Source organism: Narcine bancroftii, chromosome 2 (genome assembly GCF_036971445.1).
Source record: "Narcine bancroftii isolate sNarBan1 chromosome 2, sNarBan1.hap1, whole genome shotgun sequence".
Classification (NCBI taxonomy): domain Eukaryota; kingdom Metazoa; phylum Chordata; class Chondrichthyes; order Torpediniformes; family Narcinidae; genus Narcine; species Narcine bancroftii.
This window is the reverse complement of record NC_091470.1, coordinates 69,700,450-69,715,488: the sequence shown is the minus strand read 5'-3', so window position 1 is coordinate 69,715,488 and position 15,039 is coordinate 69,700,450. Positions and strand designations below refer to the sequence as shown.

General features: G+C 37.5%; 1 protein-coding gene across 3 annotated transcripts in view; it reads right to left on the bottom strand.

Annotated features, from left to right (window-relative positions):
• The window catches only part of txndc16 (thioredoxin domain containing 16), a 134,211-nt gene that overhangs the window by 86,429 nt on the left and 32,743 nt on the right, over positions 1 to 15,039 (bottom strand). For all 3 annotated transcript variants that reach the window (XM_069917022.1, XM_069917020.1, XM_069917021.1), the window contains exons 8-12: positions 10,947 to 11,103; positions 9,490 to 9,656; positions 8,679 to 8,739; positions 6,978 to 7,107; positions 2,884 to 3,030 (exon numbers count right to left, since the gene is read on the bottom strand). In XM_069917022.1, coding sequence (XP_069773123.1) covers positions 2,884 to 3,030; positions 6,978 to 7,107; positions 8,679 to 8,739; positions 9,490 to 9,656; positions 10,947 to 11,103 — 662 coding nt within the window. The remainder of the gene's footprint in view (positions 1 to 2,883; positions 3,031 to 6,977; positions 7,108 to 8,678; positions 8,740 to 9,489; positions 9,657 to 10,946; positions 11,104 to 15,039) is intronic.

Genomic DNA, 15,039 nt, shown 5'->3' with positions numbered 1-15,039 from the left:
CTCCAACTGAATTCTCTCTCTCTCTCTCTTTCTCTCTCTCTGAAAGCATGTTTGGTCTTTTCGCTCTCTCTACTTGCAAAACCACATGACCTTCTTACAGGGCTCCAGACCCAATCTTCTGAGCCTGTTCACCTGTTGCTGTCAAAACAATAGTCCATTACTCCACAGCACCAGTGCAATTAACACCTACTTGTGAAGTCTCCATAGGCATTCTTCAAATATTTTGCAAAAATCACTGGTGCCTCAATATCTCACTTTCAGTAAAACTCTTGCATTTTAAATAAATTCTGTTTTGTGAAGTGTTTGTTTGTGACCTACACTAACCCCCCCCACAATCTATCTCCTTTAAAAACATATTTATATATAAAATATTATACCCATCACACTAGTAGCGAGAGTAGCAAATGCTACAGGCCATGGATTTTCAAGGGCCCCTGCATTTATGTACTATGAATTATGAGAAACATTTCAGGGTTATTACCACAGTCTATGGGTGTGTGTATCTCATAGCCACTACACACTAATCTGATTAAAGGTGATAATAGACTAAAATTGCTCACCTTAAAGGGGGTCACCACTGTTCTCAACCAACCGCCTCGCTCCTAGCCCCGGCCACCTGCCTGCCCACCTCCCCCCCCCCAATGTAACTCCCGACATGGCTGCTGGAGTTCACCAGAGTTCCGCTCCAGCATTTGATCGGGCCACTTCGGGGCGGCCCCAGCAGCTTACTGTGACAGCTCAATGCAGGAGCAATGGGCGTCTTCGTTACCCATAATCCCCCACGCAGCTGATACCACTCTGCCAGCATCGCTGTGTCAGGGAAATACAGAGTGGTTCAAGCTGCAAGGGGATTATGGGTAATGAAGATAACCATTGATCTCACATTGAGCCAGCTGCTATAGCTGCCACTATAAGTTTTGTTTTAATAAAATATTTTAAACGGGGAGGGAAGGGGAGGAACAATTTCAGTGTAAGTAAGTTTTAACAGCAGGTGGGGTGCAACTTCAATATTTGCCAAAGGTGCTATGTTCCCTAGATATGCCACTGGTATCACTGAATATATAGTGATCTGAGAAAGCTAGCATTATTTTGTTAAGAATAATTAAGACTATTTGAAACTAACCAAAATGGACATGCAGGGTCAGCGTCAGAAACTGTCTTGGGGGAGAGGGAGGCCAGTCATACTTCCCCCTCAACACATGTGCCAGCTGTCATTATTTAGGACCGCAGATGCACCAGATGGAACGATTTAAATGCTACAGGCCCTGCAATACCTTAATCCGGCACTGGCTTCAAACTAAATAGTGGGGTGGGGGGTGGGGGAGGCAGGTTCATCAGATTGAAAAAAGTATGGATTAAAAAAATGGAAGGAGAGCATGAGATAGGTTACTGAAGTCTCTAGAATAAAAAAAAAACTGAACATTTAGAAAAGGATAAGAATATAGCTTTATGGAGACAGGTGTGAGAAAAGGGTGGTGAACACGGGATCAAAAGTTGTTGTATTTAATGCACACAGTATATGAAACAAGCTAGATGAACCTGAAGCACAATTAGAAATTGGCAGTTACGATGTTGAAGGAGTACCAGAGTTGTGACTGAAAGACGATCACAGCTGGGAGCTTTCTATGAAAAAGACAGGTGGATGAATAGAGGGGCTGAAGTGGTTCTGTTGGTAAAAAATGAAATCCAATCCTTATCAACAGTGCTAGAGAATTCATAAATAAAAGGCAATTAACATTTCGGGCTCATACTCTTCTTCAGGAATCTGTAAACATTTCCAGATGCCTGAATAAACACATGGGGGGAGGGGATGGGGAGGAGGAGAATGATAGGAAAGGACATAGGCTAACAGAAAAGAGGTGGATACAGGTGGGAGAGTAGAAGAGAAAGGAGCTGAGAATTGATAGAGGGAGAGGTTTAAGAAGGGTAGCTCACTGAAAGAAGATGGGGAGCTGAAGGAAGAAGACAGAGGAGAGGGGATAGAGGGGAATGGGGAAAAGTGTTAACAGAAACTGATATTGATGTCATCTGGTTGAGGACTGCTGAGGCAGAGATGTTATTCCTCCAATTTGTGGATGGCCTTGATTTGGCAGTACACGAGACCATGGACAGATGTCACTGAGGCAATGATGCATGGAATTAAAATGGTTTCCCATTGGGAGGTAGAGTTTATGCAGAGAAGATGTTTCTAGTAGTGAGAAAGTCTAAAACCAGAAGTCACAGCCTCACATAAAAGGACATTCCTTCAGAACAGAAGATAAATTTTTTCAGCCAGAGGATGGTGAAACTGTGGAATTTGTTGCTGTAGATGGCTGCAGTAGCTAAGCCACTAGGCTTATTTAAAGCAGAGGTTGACAAATTCTTGATTAGCAAGGGCATCAAATGTAATGGGAGAATGGAGTTGAATTGGATAATGCATGATTTGGATGGTGGAGCAGACTCGAATGGGTTGAATGGTCTAATTCTGCTCAGCTATCTTATGGTCTTACAGAAGAGGATGGATAGTCTGTAACTTTTCTCCATGGAGCATAGGAGGCTGATGGATGATCTTAGAGAGATAAATAAAATAATGAGGGGCACAGATAAGTCACGTGTTTCCACCCCCCCCCCCACCGCCAGGATAGGGCAGTTTAAAACAAGAGGGCAAAAGATTTAAGGTGAAATTCAAAGATGACCAGAAGAATCAACCAATATCAGTGGAGAGAAAAGAAAATGCTTACTTCCAGCTAATTCAGACATATTTACCCATTTTCCAGATCAGTTGAAGCTTTCGTAACTATACATCTGGTTTCTCATTTTGCAACATTCAGTGCTGAGGCAACAACTGAACTTGAATTAAGTTCTGCTTCTGAACACACATGAACAAAATTTCCAACTACTCACAAACAGTGTAGAAGAGCACCACGACATGGGGAGTTGCCAGCAAACTTTGAGGAAAACTTCTGTCTGTAAGTGCTGGAATTAAGTCTACATCAAGGTCTCTCCATCCATTTCTATAGATAGCTTCTGCTACTTCATCATCTTGAACACCTGATAGATGGAACAATAATCATCAAATCCAAATAAGTCGAGCATTATCCTCAATTGTCATTTCCTTCACATCAGAGATGTAGATTTGCATTGAGAAAAAGGCACCATCTAATGTTCTGACATGCCTCCAGAGGTAACAGCGGTAAAACAGTAATGCAGCTTCCATCTTGGCTCCTCAGTTTATAAAAGCGTCAGTGACCTGTTTGACAACGCCAGAGTTAAACACATTCAGAAGTTATTTTATTTCCCCTAAACCCCCCAAATAATTATTCAGGAGGAACATGAGGGATCTGAAACAGGCACTCTGATATTTTTTTTAATATGAGATAAAAATATAAATCATCAAAATCCAACATAGAAACATGCATCCATTGCCAGGTAACTAGTCACCGCTGGTTGCTTAACTAACTGCGCAATTGGCATTGACAGATAACTTTATTGCTCTTAAAGTGTTAAAATTCATGCCAACTGGAAAACTTAAATAAATTAAAAAAAAAGATCAGCTCAGACAAGTGTAAATATCATCATCCAACAACCAAGAATTTTAAATATCCTGAATAAATAATAAATGAGGATTTTATGCAAAACCACAAGAAATAAAAAACATGGAAATTTACATTTAAAAATTATTAACTAGCATTTATGTATTTAACTTTAGCAAAAATGAATTTGCTCAATCTTTTTTTAATATAAATTTTATTTCTAAATTTAAAACCACAAAAGATTCACACATTTTACAATAATCAAGTCCATTTCAAATACATGTGGTATATAAGAAAAAGAAAAAAGAAAAATAACTCCCCCTATAAACTTCCCGCCCTTCCCCCTCTCACTGTCTAGAAAACAAAAAATTAGACAAGAGATCTTCAACAGGCGCACTCCTTACTTTCTAATATACACAGAGAACTTTAGGATAAAGGGAATGTCTGAGCTTCATTCAAATATTCATACCCACAATTCATAAATATGCACTCCATATTTTCCAAAATATATAGTTGTCTCTTAAATTATGTTATTTACTCAAGTGGTATACAACTCCAAACTTCTACATGCCATATCTCTATTCCAAAATCTCTATTCGTCTTCCAAGTTATAGTAATACATTTTCCAGCTATTGCTAAAGCAATATTTACAAACTTCACTTGCTATTCAATTTTAATTTAGCTTCAACCCCTCTAATAGCACCCAATAAAAATAATATTGGATCCTATGGGAATTTATCCCTACCATTCATTCTAATAAATTACCTATTTCCAACCAAAAGGTTTAACCCTAGGACACTGCCAAGTAGAAGGCAAAAATGTACCAACTTCCTGTCCACATTGAAATCCAAGAAAGTCTGATTCAATTTATTTAAATTTTGTGGCGTCAAATATAACTGATGAATAAAATTATATTGTGCTTTTTATACTTTATGTATACAACTCAATCCAATTGTGTTCATCTATTTGTTTATTCAAATCTACTTCCCATCTTCATCTTGAATTATGAACCCCTATTTTGAGCTTTCTTTTGTAACAACCTATACATTACTGAAATAAATTTCTGTATATCACTGTATATTTCTGAATATCAAAGACTCCACTTCTGTCTCTGCTGGAAATAATGGATTTTGACCAAAATTTTCACATAAAAAAAATCTCAAACTGATAACAAAATCTGATGCCCTCGGTTACCTTAAACTTCTCCTTCATTCTCTGAATTAATTTTTCAGTTCTGTATTTCTGAATAGTGTTGTATTAGAGTTTTTTTATTAATTGTCTTTTCTTTAGAGAATTTACTTTGCAAATCTTGCTCCAACTTTCCTGTCTTGTAATCTTTCTTAATTTTAGCTGAATAACTTATAATTTGTCCCCTTAGATCCACCGAATGAATCCCATATATATTATCAAGTGAATTAGAATTTATTTCTAAAAGCAAATTAATTTATTTTCTTATAAAAATCACAGAAATTCACTCTTTTCAGCAACACGGTATTAAGTCTCCACCTATAAGGTGAACCTTCTTTCTTAGAATTGAGCAATCCAATAAAAGTGGGAAATGATCAGACAATATTCCAGCTTTATATTCAACATGATTAATTCTACCCAGAAATTCCACTGATATCAAAAAGAAATCTATTCTCAAATAGGAATCATGTCTGTGTGAATAAAAATAATCTATCTCTGTAGGATTTAGCCTTCTCCAAATACCTATTAATTTTTTCATCAAACTTAATGTAATCTTCGTCACTTTAGCTCTCATTACTCATTTTGTTGATTTATCCAATATTGGATCGAGACCACAATTTAAAAAGTCACCCCCTATTAATACCTTTTCATGTGATTCATCTAAATGTAAAAATGTGTCTGAGATCACTTTAATTTTGTGTTCCTCCCTTGACAAAGAGAGCACAACATCAGTCCTTCTCATAGAATGTCACTGCATCTCTGCCCTCCGATGAAAACTGGCTGAATACTTAAAATGCTGCTTAAAGTGTCTTTAATCATATAACTAGTTTGGTCACTACATGATTTATAGGTTTCAATCTCCAAATACACATCAACGAGCAGATAGTCTCTGGCTTTTCTACACAGGCTAACAAGCAAATGGCTGTTTGTGTACGCAGGTGCCTTTCTGAGCAAACATCCATTGTTTCAAAATTTCAATGGAACAATCAACTCTTTTTTTATGTTCCTCGGGCCTAGAGGACCTCAAAACCCAGCAGAAATACAAATTCACCAAGACAAATGGTTACTTAAACAAAAGTAACTTTAAATTTTCTTTAAACATAAAAATTGGATCAAACTTCAACATATTACTATTAACTTAACCCCCTTTTACTTCTAAACACACATGTATGTAATGTGTGTATAAGTTCAGAAAAGTTCCTTGATTCATAGTCCAATCTCACTTCTCACTCCTTCAAGTTCACCAGTATCAGGCAATTCTTATACTGTGCACAGAATTTAACATTTATGAATCTTCACCAGCCTTTGGTGCTTGAAAGATAAATGGTTACTGCTCATGAAGGTTCTTGTTAGTTTTCAGAGAGAGATTTGTTGCTCGTTGGGCACACACAAACTGATTCCTTCCGATCAGCCACTTCAGTGTCTTGCCGAAGAAACCTGCCCCATCAGGGTTTTGCAGAAGATAAACTCTTTCTTTCAGGTCACCACAGAGTTCCTTTTCTGGTTCCCTTATTTCAGGCAAAACATTATATAGCCAGCCATCTACTCTTGTATGGACCACAAGGGCTTTGAACAGGCTGAACTCAGAATTTGTAACCCATCTTCAAAATGGGGTTTCAAAACAAGCTTCCAAAAGCCACTGCAGAAACCCAGCAGTCTCTCTCTCTCTCTCACACTCAGATAAAAACGTTTGATTCTCTCTGCTTGAAAAACTGCATGACCCTCCTAAAACAGCATACTCCACCAAAATAGCTTGCTGACTCCCAAAATCAATTCATGAGAGAATCAGTTTTCTGAGATGGCCCTTCCATTTGCTCCTCCTTGTGAAAATCTCCAGCACTGGAATCTATTGTCTTTGCAGACTTGTAGTCACCACCTTATGCATAACTCTTTCATTTTAAAATGAGATCTGTTTTGAAGCATTTGTATCTGTTTATGACCCTTCTAAAACCCCACAATCTATCTTTCAAAATCATATTTATACATAATACAAAATATAACATAATTTGTCACATGTGGCTCAATTCACAGTATGGACATAAGAGAAACAGCTTTAAAATGATGTAATGTGTGTCTTTTCCCGGTTTCCACCCACACAGTAACTAAGAAATATATACAAAATATAACCTAAAGATTAATAATAACATAAGGCCATGAATCCCCTTTTGTACATCTTAAAACTATATGTACAAATTATTTTGACAATTTGCCTTCTCACCCTGAATGCTTTTGTCAGTGGAGTTTATTCACATGTGAATCAATTGAACTGAACAATACCTCTAAAATCAACATCTTCACTTTCATCTTCGTCATCTTTTTCTGTGGTTGATAAATGTTTCCCTTCACTTTTGACTAGGTTAACAATTTCTTCAACAGATGCTAAAACTAAATAGCTGATGGATAAATCCTAGGCAAAAAAACAAACAAAAAGAATCAATAAACTTTAGAGAATTAATTTATGCAATTTCAGTTGCCAGAAAAAAATGAAAAGGCATTTAATGAAGAGATGTAAATTTTTGTTTTATGATCATGTAATATTATAAGGATAATGCCATTACAATGTGCAATCTCCAGCACAGGCCGAAACTCCAATGACCGATGAGACCCCTGACCCGTGATGAAGGGCTCAAGCCTGAAACATTGGTGATGTATCTTTACCTTTGCTACATAAAGGCACTGTTTGACCTGCTCAGTTTCTCCAGCATTTGTGTGTTTTTTCACAACCACAGTGTCAACAGAATCCTGTTTTACCTCAGACCCCTCACCATTATGATGCTCACCATTTCCTCAGCATCTCAAAGATGTAATTGTTTTGCTCTTCATAATATATGGCAATAAAAATAATGCTTACAAGAGTCCTGATACAGAGCACAAAAAAGCATCCTTCATAAAGTTCAACAAAGAGCTTGAAAAAATACAAATTATTCTGTATATCAATTTCCACATAGATTATCATATCAAAGATTTGTAGGTTAGTGGAACAGATAACCTCATTCTATATTATCCTAAATATTCAATAGTTTGAACCTCCCATGGAACAGTGCCAATCTCATAAGGCTCCTTCTCAGCAATTTCATTGTTCATTGTATTACAGTGATGTGGAATTCTGCACGTTTTGAAAGTTGAAAAAATTCCAAACTATTGCTTAATCATTTGTGTTATCAGAAACCTTACATTCCCTTCAGTATTCCTTGCTGTGGGAGCCCCTTTAATGCTCATTCACTTCATGGTTAACTGCACACCTTGATAGAAGACGTTAATCTTGCTACATCGAAGCCACCACATGGTGTAACTTCTGTTCACCATTTTAGAATTATGTAATTGTAATTAAAGGTACATCTCCCCTTCAGAAGTGCATGCAATATGTAAATAACCTCATTTTTAAATGTTGCAAGGCTGCTATTTCTAGATATTACATTAGGAATCCCTCTGATTTAACAATTTTGCTCTAAGGTAGCTACTACTTCAGATCAGTAAACAGGTTTTCACAAATTTCACCCCGGAAAATTTATTCTTAATTTTTCAGAATGACTAAAAATTCATGTTACTTTTGAATTTAAATTAACACAAGTAAATTCAATAGCAGCTTTTTCAATAAGATTTTTTGACATAATTAAACCTCTCATGGCACCTGAATATAGATCAAATGGCAAAAGAGTAGTATTATTAAGAAAGGGAAACAAGGTGAATGGAGCAAACAGAAACCAAAAGAGACTTTTAAAGAATATGACTAATTGCATGAATCTTGTCCCTCAATTCAGCATCTTAATGGGATCAGGTGTGCAGTCATGAGCAAAATAAGACATCAGAGATAGAGACAAACATAAGCATCAAAAATATAGCTTGGGAAAGAGTAGGGGTAGATGAATGAGCAGAAGCCAATGGAAATTAGCAAGGAAGTGAAAGGAGATCCATGAAAAATACTTTCTGCAGCTCAGATTTTAAACCAAGTTTCAATTATTAAAACGAAGTTCATACTTCCCCAACAGATTTCAAGCCAACAGTAACATCTTCTGGGACGTTAGGCTGCAGCTGGGCCCTGTTGATGTTGAAAGCAAACATAATCACTGAGCCAAATCAATTTTAAAGGAACAGTAAAAAAAAAATTAAATTAGTAACATTAAACTTTGTACAATTAGCTAACACTTTAATTTAAAAGCTTTATTCTGATATATTGAGTTGCAATTTTTTTTTAAATTTTAATTTATAAATTTCAATACTATACTCAAGATTATATATATATTTATTTTTAAGTCAAAGAGATATAGCACAGAAATAAGCCTTTCAGCTCTGACTCCATTTCCACAGACATGGCATGTGCAGTTGTGCAGCAGTCCTGAACATGAAGGGTAGAATGCATTGGAATTGAGAATTACGTGCAACAAAGATTAAAATCAACCAAGTGAAAGCAAGTATTTAATTGTCCACCTTTCTAAATTAAAGATTGAAAATATAAATATCAGAGAGTGGTAGCCGTGTGGAATGAGCTTCCGGGAGAAATAGTGGCGGCGGAGTCAATTGTATTATTTAAGAAAAGGTTGGACAGGTATATGGATGAGAAGAAGATGGAGGGTTATGGGCATTGTGCAGGGAGGTGGGACTAGAAAGGGGTGTTTGGTTCGGTGCGGACTAGAAGGGCCTAATGGCCTGTTTCTGTGCTGTAATTGTTATATTATGTTATGTTATACAATCTGAATTGCTGAAGGGATTGTAACAGTCCTTCTCATCCCACTACCTTTTGTAAAAATAATTGATTTTCTCCAAAGTCGATGCCTTTTAGAGGACTAACCTTGGCACTAAAACAACTCCTGCTTTTCCAAGTAGCTGCCAGGCCACAGATTCTGCTGTGATTCGGTCATGATCGTATGTCTCTCTTTGTGTAAACAGAAATATGACTGGCATTTTTAACTGTACATGCACTGTGGAGACATCTTCTGGTCCAACGGTAGATTCCATCTGAAGAATTAGAAACAGGTAACAAGTTAGCAACTACAAAGATGTGAGACGTACCTATTATAAACAAAGGCTGTTTTGTATTGAAATCAGTGTGCTTCTGATTGAAGAATCTGCACTAATGTTGATGGACTCAAAGGAGAATAGGAAAGTATAAAGTTGATTAAACAAATTGTTTATAGATATTGGTTTTGTTATGAGCCCAAATGACCCCAAAACCCAGCAGCAATAGACATTCACCAAGACAAGTGGTTTTCAAAACAAGTTATTTTTAATCAACTTTAAAAATGAAAAAAAAATCAAACATTAACTTAACTCTATATTTAACTAACCCAAATTAACCCCTTTTTAATTCTAAGCGTACGTGTATATAATGTGTGTGTAAATTCAAGAAAAGTTCTTTGGTTCACAGTTCAATCTCACTTCTCCTTCTTCCAAGTTCTTTGGTTGCAGGCAATCACCATACTGTGCACAGAATTGAATATGTATAAAATTCACCAGGCTTGGTGCTTGAAAGGTAAATGTTTACCGCTCAGGAAGATTCTTGTAGGGTTTGCAGAGAGATATTTGTTGCTCTAGGATTTCCACAACTGAGGTACCACCACGAGACACCTCAGGGTCTCACTGATGAAACTTGCCCCATCAGGGTCTTCTAGATGGTAACCTCTTTCTTCAAGCTACCACAGAGTTCCATTCCTTCTTCTATTTCAAGAGAAACATCAGACAGATAGCACTTCCAGCCATCTACTGCTCTGAAACTTGCTTTCATCAGTTTCAAACAGTTTTCCCTGGATTGCACTTTTTAGTTACTTGTCAGTGTCCCACACACTGACTGAGCTGTTAACTCAACTCTCTCTCCCTTTTCCAATTGAAACTCCAAAGAGAGCATGTGACTCATGTCTTGCAAAACCCCCACCTTCCTGAACAAAACAACAGGAGTTCTTTCTTCTGCTCCCATTTGTTGTTAGATAAACAAAATCCAGGAGTGACCTTTCTATGAGCACTTCGCAGAAAGGGTACTGATAGCATGACTCCAGCAAGACAATGGTCAAGCATTTAATGATGTCAGTTCAATTAACCTATTTGTGAAAGGTGCTTACATTCTCCAGAGATCCTGCAATGTGAATTCTTCAGTCTTTCAAATAAGATCTGTTTCAAAATGTGTGTATGTATGTGACCTACTATAAATCTTATAAATTCTCCCCAAATATTAATATTGTTACAGTTTTAAAATCAGGTTAAAAATGTATCACAATTCCCTGTGAGTGAATGCAGGTTCAACATTTTGCTCACCACAAGTGGAGCTTCCAATACTTTAAGGAATGAATGTATATTCACAGTAGTTAGTGGCTGTTCAAAGAAGGTTTTCTTGCATGGCTCATTTCTATCCATAACCATCTTGCAATGGCAAAACCAAAGTCTTGGTGAAAGTTTATCCGAATCTTGCAATCTGCATTAGAATTACAAACAAAATCATAACTGAGACACAAGATAATTTTGAGAAACACACATTTCGAGCAATTCATAGAATCAAATTTTTCCAGAAAAATAAACGCCGATTCACATCCATCCACTTGTGCAAGTTGATAAAGAGTGGAAAAAGGATTTGGGAGTTCCTGATGTGAGAGATGGGAAAATTGACCTAAAATTATGAACATGGAAGAAACTAAAGTTCATCAGTAAAATGGCTGAAACCAGTTCAAACAGGATAAGTTTGGGGCTTAGGATGCAGGAAAGCAGAGTCAGCACGATTAACATAAGAATCTTCTAGTCTTTGTGACAAGACCATAAGACTAAGATAAGGAATGGTAAGGTACAATAGAATGTAGGAAGTTGAGGTAGTCTGGATCAGATAAGGGTCTCCTAGCCCTGGACAGAAGTACCAAGTCATACATTTCTAATTAGCTAACCATACACAGATTTATACATATGAAATTAGCCAACCCTAGATAGAATGAGTCAACTCTGCATATTAAGAGACTGTAGCCCAGAGAATCAGGAAGGTGTGAATAAGGACAATGACATGATGGGGCACCCACAGGATACCCCCTGGTCCTCCAAGTGTACTGAAACTGCACGTAGGCAGGAAGGATTGCCTATGCCAAACCCATCCAGGGGGCAGAAGAATGTAAGGGGGAGGGCATTCTGATACTGAAATTGACTGTATAAAAGTTGGGTGAGCCCCAGTATGTGTGTGTATTCCCAGGGTAAGGGGAAGCACCCAACTTTGCATTGTTGTAGTAATAAATGTTCTTTGTTCTCAATTTTTGTCTCGAGCAATTTCTTTAAAGGTACTTTAATTCCTAACACTGACATCAGTTTACTACTTCTGCTGCTAAAGAGTTAACGGAGCCCTATTTAGGGGAAGCAGCAACCTGTTAGCTTCCCAAATTGGGCACTGGCCCACCTGTTGCCCTGAATTCTGAAAGTTATTTTGTTAGTCAGTCAATATGCCTTAACCAAAAGACTGTTAGACTAGGAGACGCTGGGACGTTTAAGTGGTGGGCTTCTGAAAGCAATGGAAATGTCCAAGATATGCTTTGGCAAATGCCTGGCATATTTAATATATGCGTCTTTTCCCTGGATTGGTTAGCTTTGTTATTTTTTGAGCAAAGGAGGTTACAAGAGATTTGATAAGATACTAAATTATGAGGAGAAAATAGAGTGGATAGTAAGAAACTTTTTCCACATGGTAGAGATGCCAAGACCATCAGACATAAGTTTAAGGACTGCAGTAAGTTTAGAGTAAATTTGTAGAATTATTTTTCATCCAGAGTCTGGAATGCATTGCCTGAGAAAGTATTACTGTACCATAATATTTAAGAAACATCTGGACCAGTATTGGGATCACTAATGCATAGTAAGCTATGAACGTGTTGATTAATGAGATAAGAATAGATGGGGACTTAATGATTGATAAGAACATAAGAAATAGGATCAGGAATAGGCCATCCAGCCCATCAATAAGATCATGGCTGATTTGATCATTGACTCAACTCCACCTACCTGCCTTTTCCCCATATCCCTTAATTTCTTTTTTTATGAAAATGTCTATCTAACTGAACCTTGTTTAATGGAGTAGCCTCAACTGCTTCCCTGGGCAGAGAATTCCACAGATTCACTACTCTCTGGGAAAAACAGTTTTCCTCATCTCCATCTTAAATCTACTCCCCTGAATCTTGAGGCCGTGTCCCCTGGTTCTGGTCTCACTTACCAGTGAAAACAATTTTCCTGCCTCTATCTTATCTATCCCTTTCATATTTTATGTTTTAAAAAGATTTCTCATTCTTCTGAATTCAAGTGAGTATAATCCCAGGTGATTTGGTCTCTCCTCGTAGGTCAACCCACTCATCTTTGGGATCAACCTGGTGAACCTCCTCTGGACTGCCTCCAAGGCCAGTATATCCTCCCTCAAGTATGGAGACCAGAACTGCACACAATACTCCAGGTGCAGCCTCACCAGTACCTTGTATAGTTGCAGCATGACCTCCCTGCTTTTGAATTCAATTCCTCTAGCAATGAAGTCCAAAGTTCAATTTGTCTTCTTAATAACTTGTGTACCTGCAACCCAAATTTTTATGATTCATGCACAAGCACTCCCAAGTCCTTCTGCACTACAGCATGTTGCAGTTTTTCACCTTTTAAATAATAATCTGCTCTTCTATTTTTCATACTAAAGTCGATTACCTCGCATTTACTAGTGCTGCACTCCATCTGCCACTCACCTAATTTAACTATATCCTTCTGCAGCCTCTTCATATCCTCTGTACAATTTGCTTTTCCACTCAATTTAGAATTATCCGCAAACTTGGCTACACGACACTCTGTCCCCTCTTCCAAATCACCAATATAAATGGTGAACAGCTGCGGGCCCAGCACCGACCTCTGCGGCCCCCCACTTACCCCACTGTCTGCCAATCAGAAAAACACCCATTATCCCAACTCTCTGCCTCCGTCCATTAACCAATCCTCAATCCATGCCAATATATTTCCCCCAACTCCATTCATCTGCATTGTATTGTGATGATGTAATGGGGAAGGGTGTATTATACTGATTGCTTGCTATTGGCTATGGTTGTAGAGATACTCCACCTACTGGTATAACAGATGGAGAACCTTTCCCACTGGCCAGTTTAGAGGCGGTTTTTCATCTGTTAATAAAACCCCTGAATTGGATTGATACTTGACTAGTCCTTGTCTATGGCATATCAGCACCTTATCAAACACCTTCTGGAAATCCAAATATACAACATCAACCTGTTCCCCTCTATCTACTGCACCCATTATATCCTCAAAGGACCCCAGCAAGTTTGTCAAATAAGACCTGCCCTTTCTGAATTCATGCTGTGTCTGCCTGATGGAACCCCTTTGTTAGAAATGTCTTGCTATTTCATCCTTAAAGACAGCTTCAAGCATTTTCCCAATGACAGATGTTAAGCTTATCGGCCAATAGTTACCTGTCTTCTGCTTATATCCCTTCTTAAAAAGTGACAAGACATTTGCTGTCTTCCAATCTGCCGGGACCTGCCCAGAGTCCAGAGAATTTTGGTAAATGACTACCAACGCATCAACTATAACTCCTTCCATTTCCTTCAGTACCCTGGGATGTATCCTATCTCTATCACCACTCTTTTATATGCTGGATGTGTCTTCCACCATGAAGACTGACACAAAGTATCTGTTCAATGCCTCAGCCATTTCTTCATTACTCAGAATCAATCCCCCTTTCTCATCTTTCAAGGGACTTATGTTGACTCTAGCCATTTTATATATTTATACATTTTTTGGCTATCTGGTACGCTAAATGACCTTTTCTGTGCTGTGTTACTGATAATTCTAGAACTTTTGAACATAGTGGACAGGACACAGAAATGGGGCATATGGCCTCATCAATCCATACCAATGCTTATGCTAGAGCTTCTCACAACCTTTCTCACCCAAATCTGACAGTGTAATCCTCTTTATAGTTCTTCCTTATCTGCCAGTCTCTCCTTCAATGCATGTACATTATTGCTTTAACCATTCCATGAGATAACATTCCATTTTTCCATTATTAGAAATCAAAAAGAAATTTATTATCAATTCCCTATTGCAGGGGTGGCCAAACTTGCTTAAGGTAAGAGTCACATACCATAAACCAGAGACATGAAAAAAATATTACATACAATATTTTACTCTTACATGCATATTTTGATACAAACATTTTATATAAAAATTAAGAAATAATTGTATGCAATCATATTTATTCATGTGTGTAGTTTTTAAACTGCTAATTTGCATTGGTTTCAATAATCAAAATGTAAACAACATATATTTGTGTAATAGTTAAAATTTGTAGACCAAATTAAGGGTAAAATTTATGGGGTAAATTATTACACACACACAC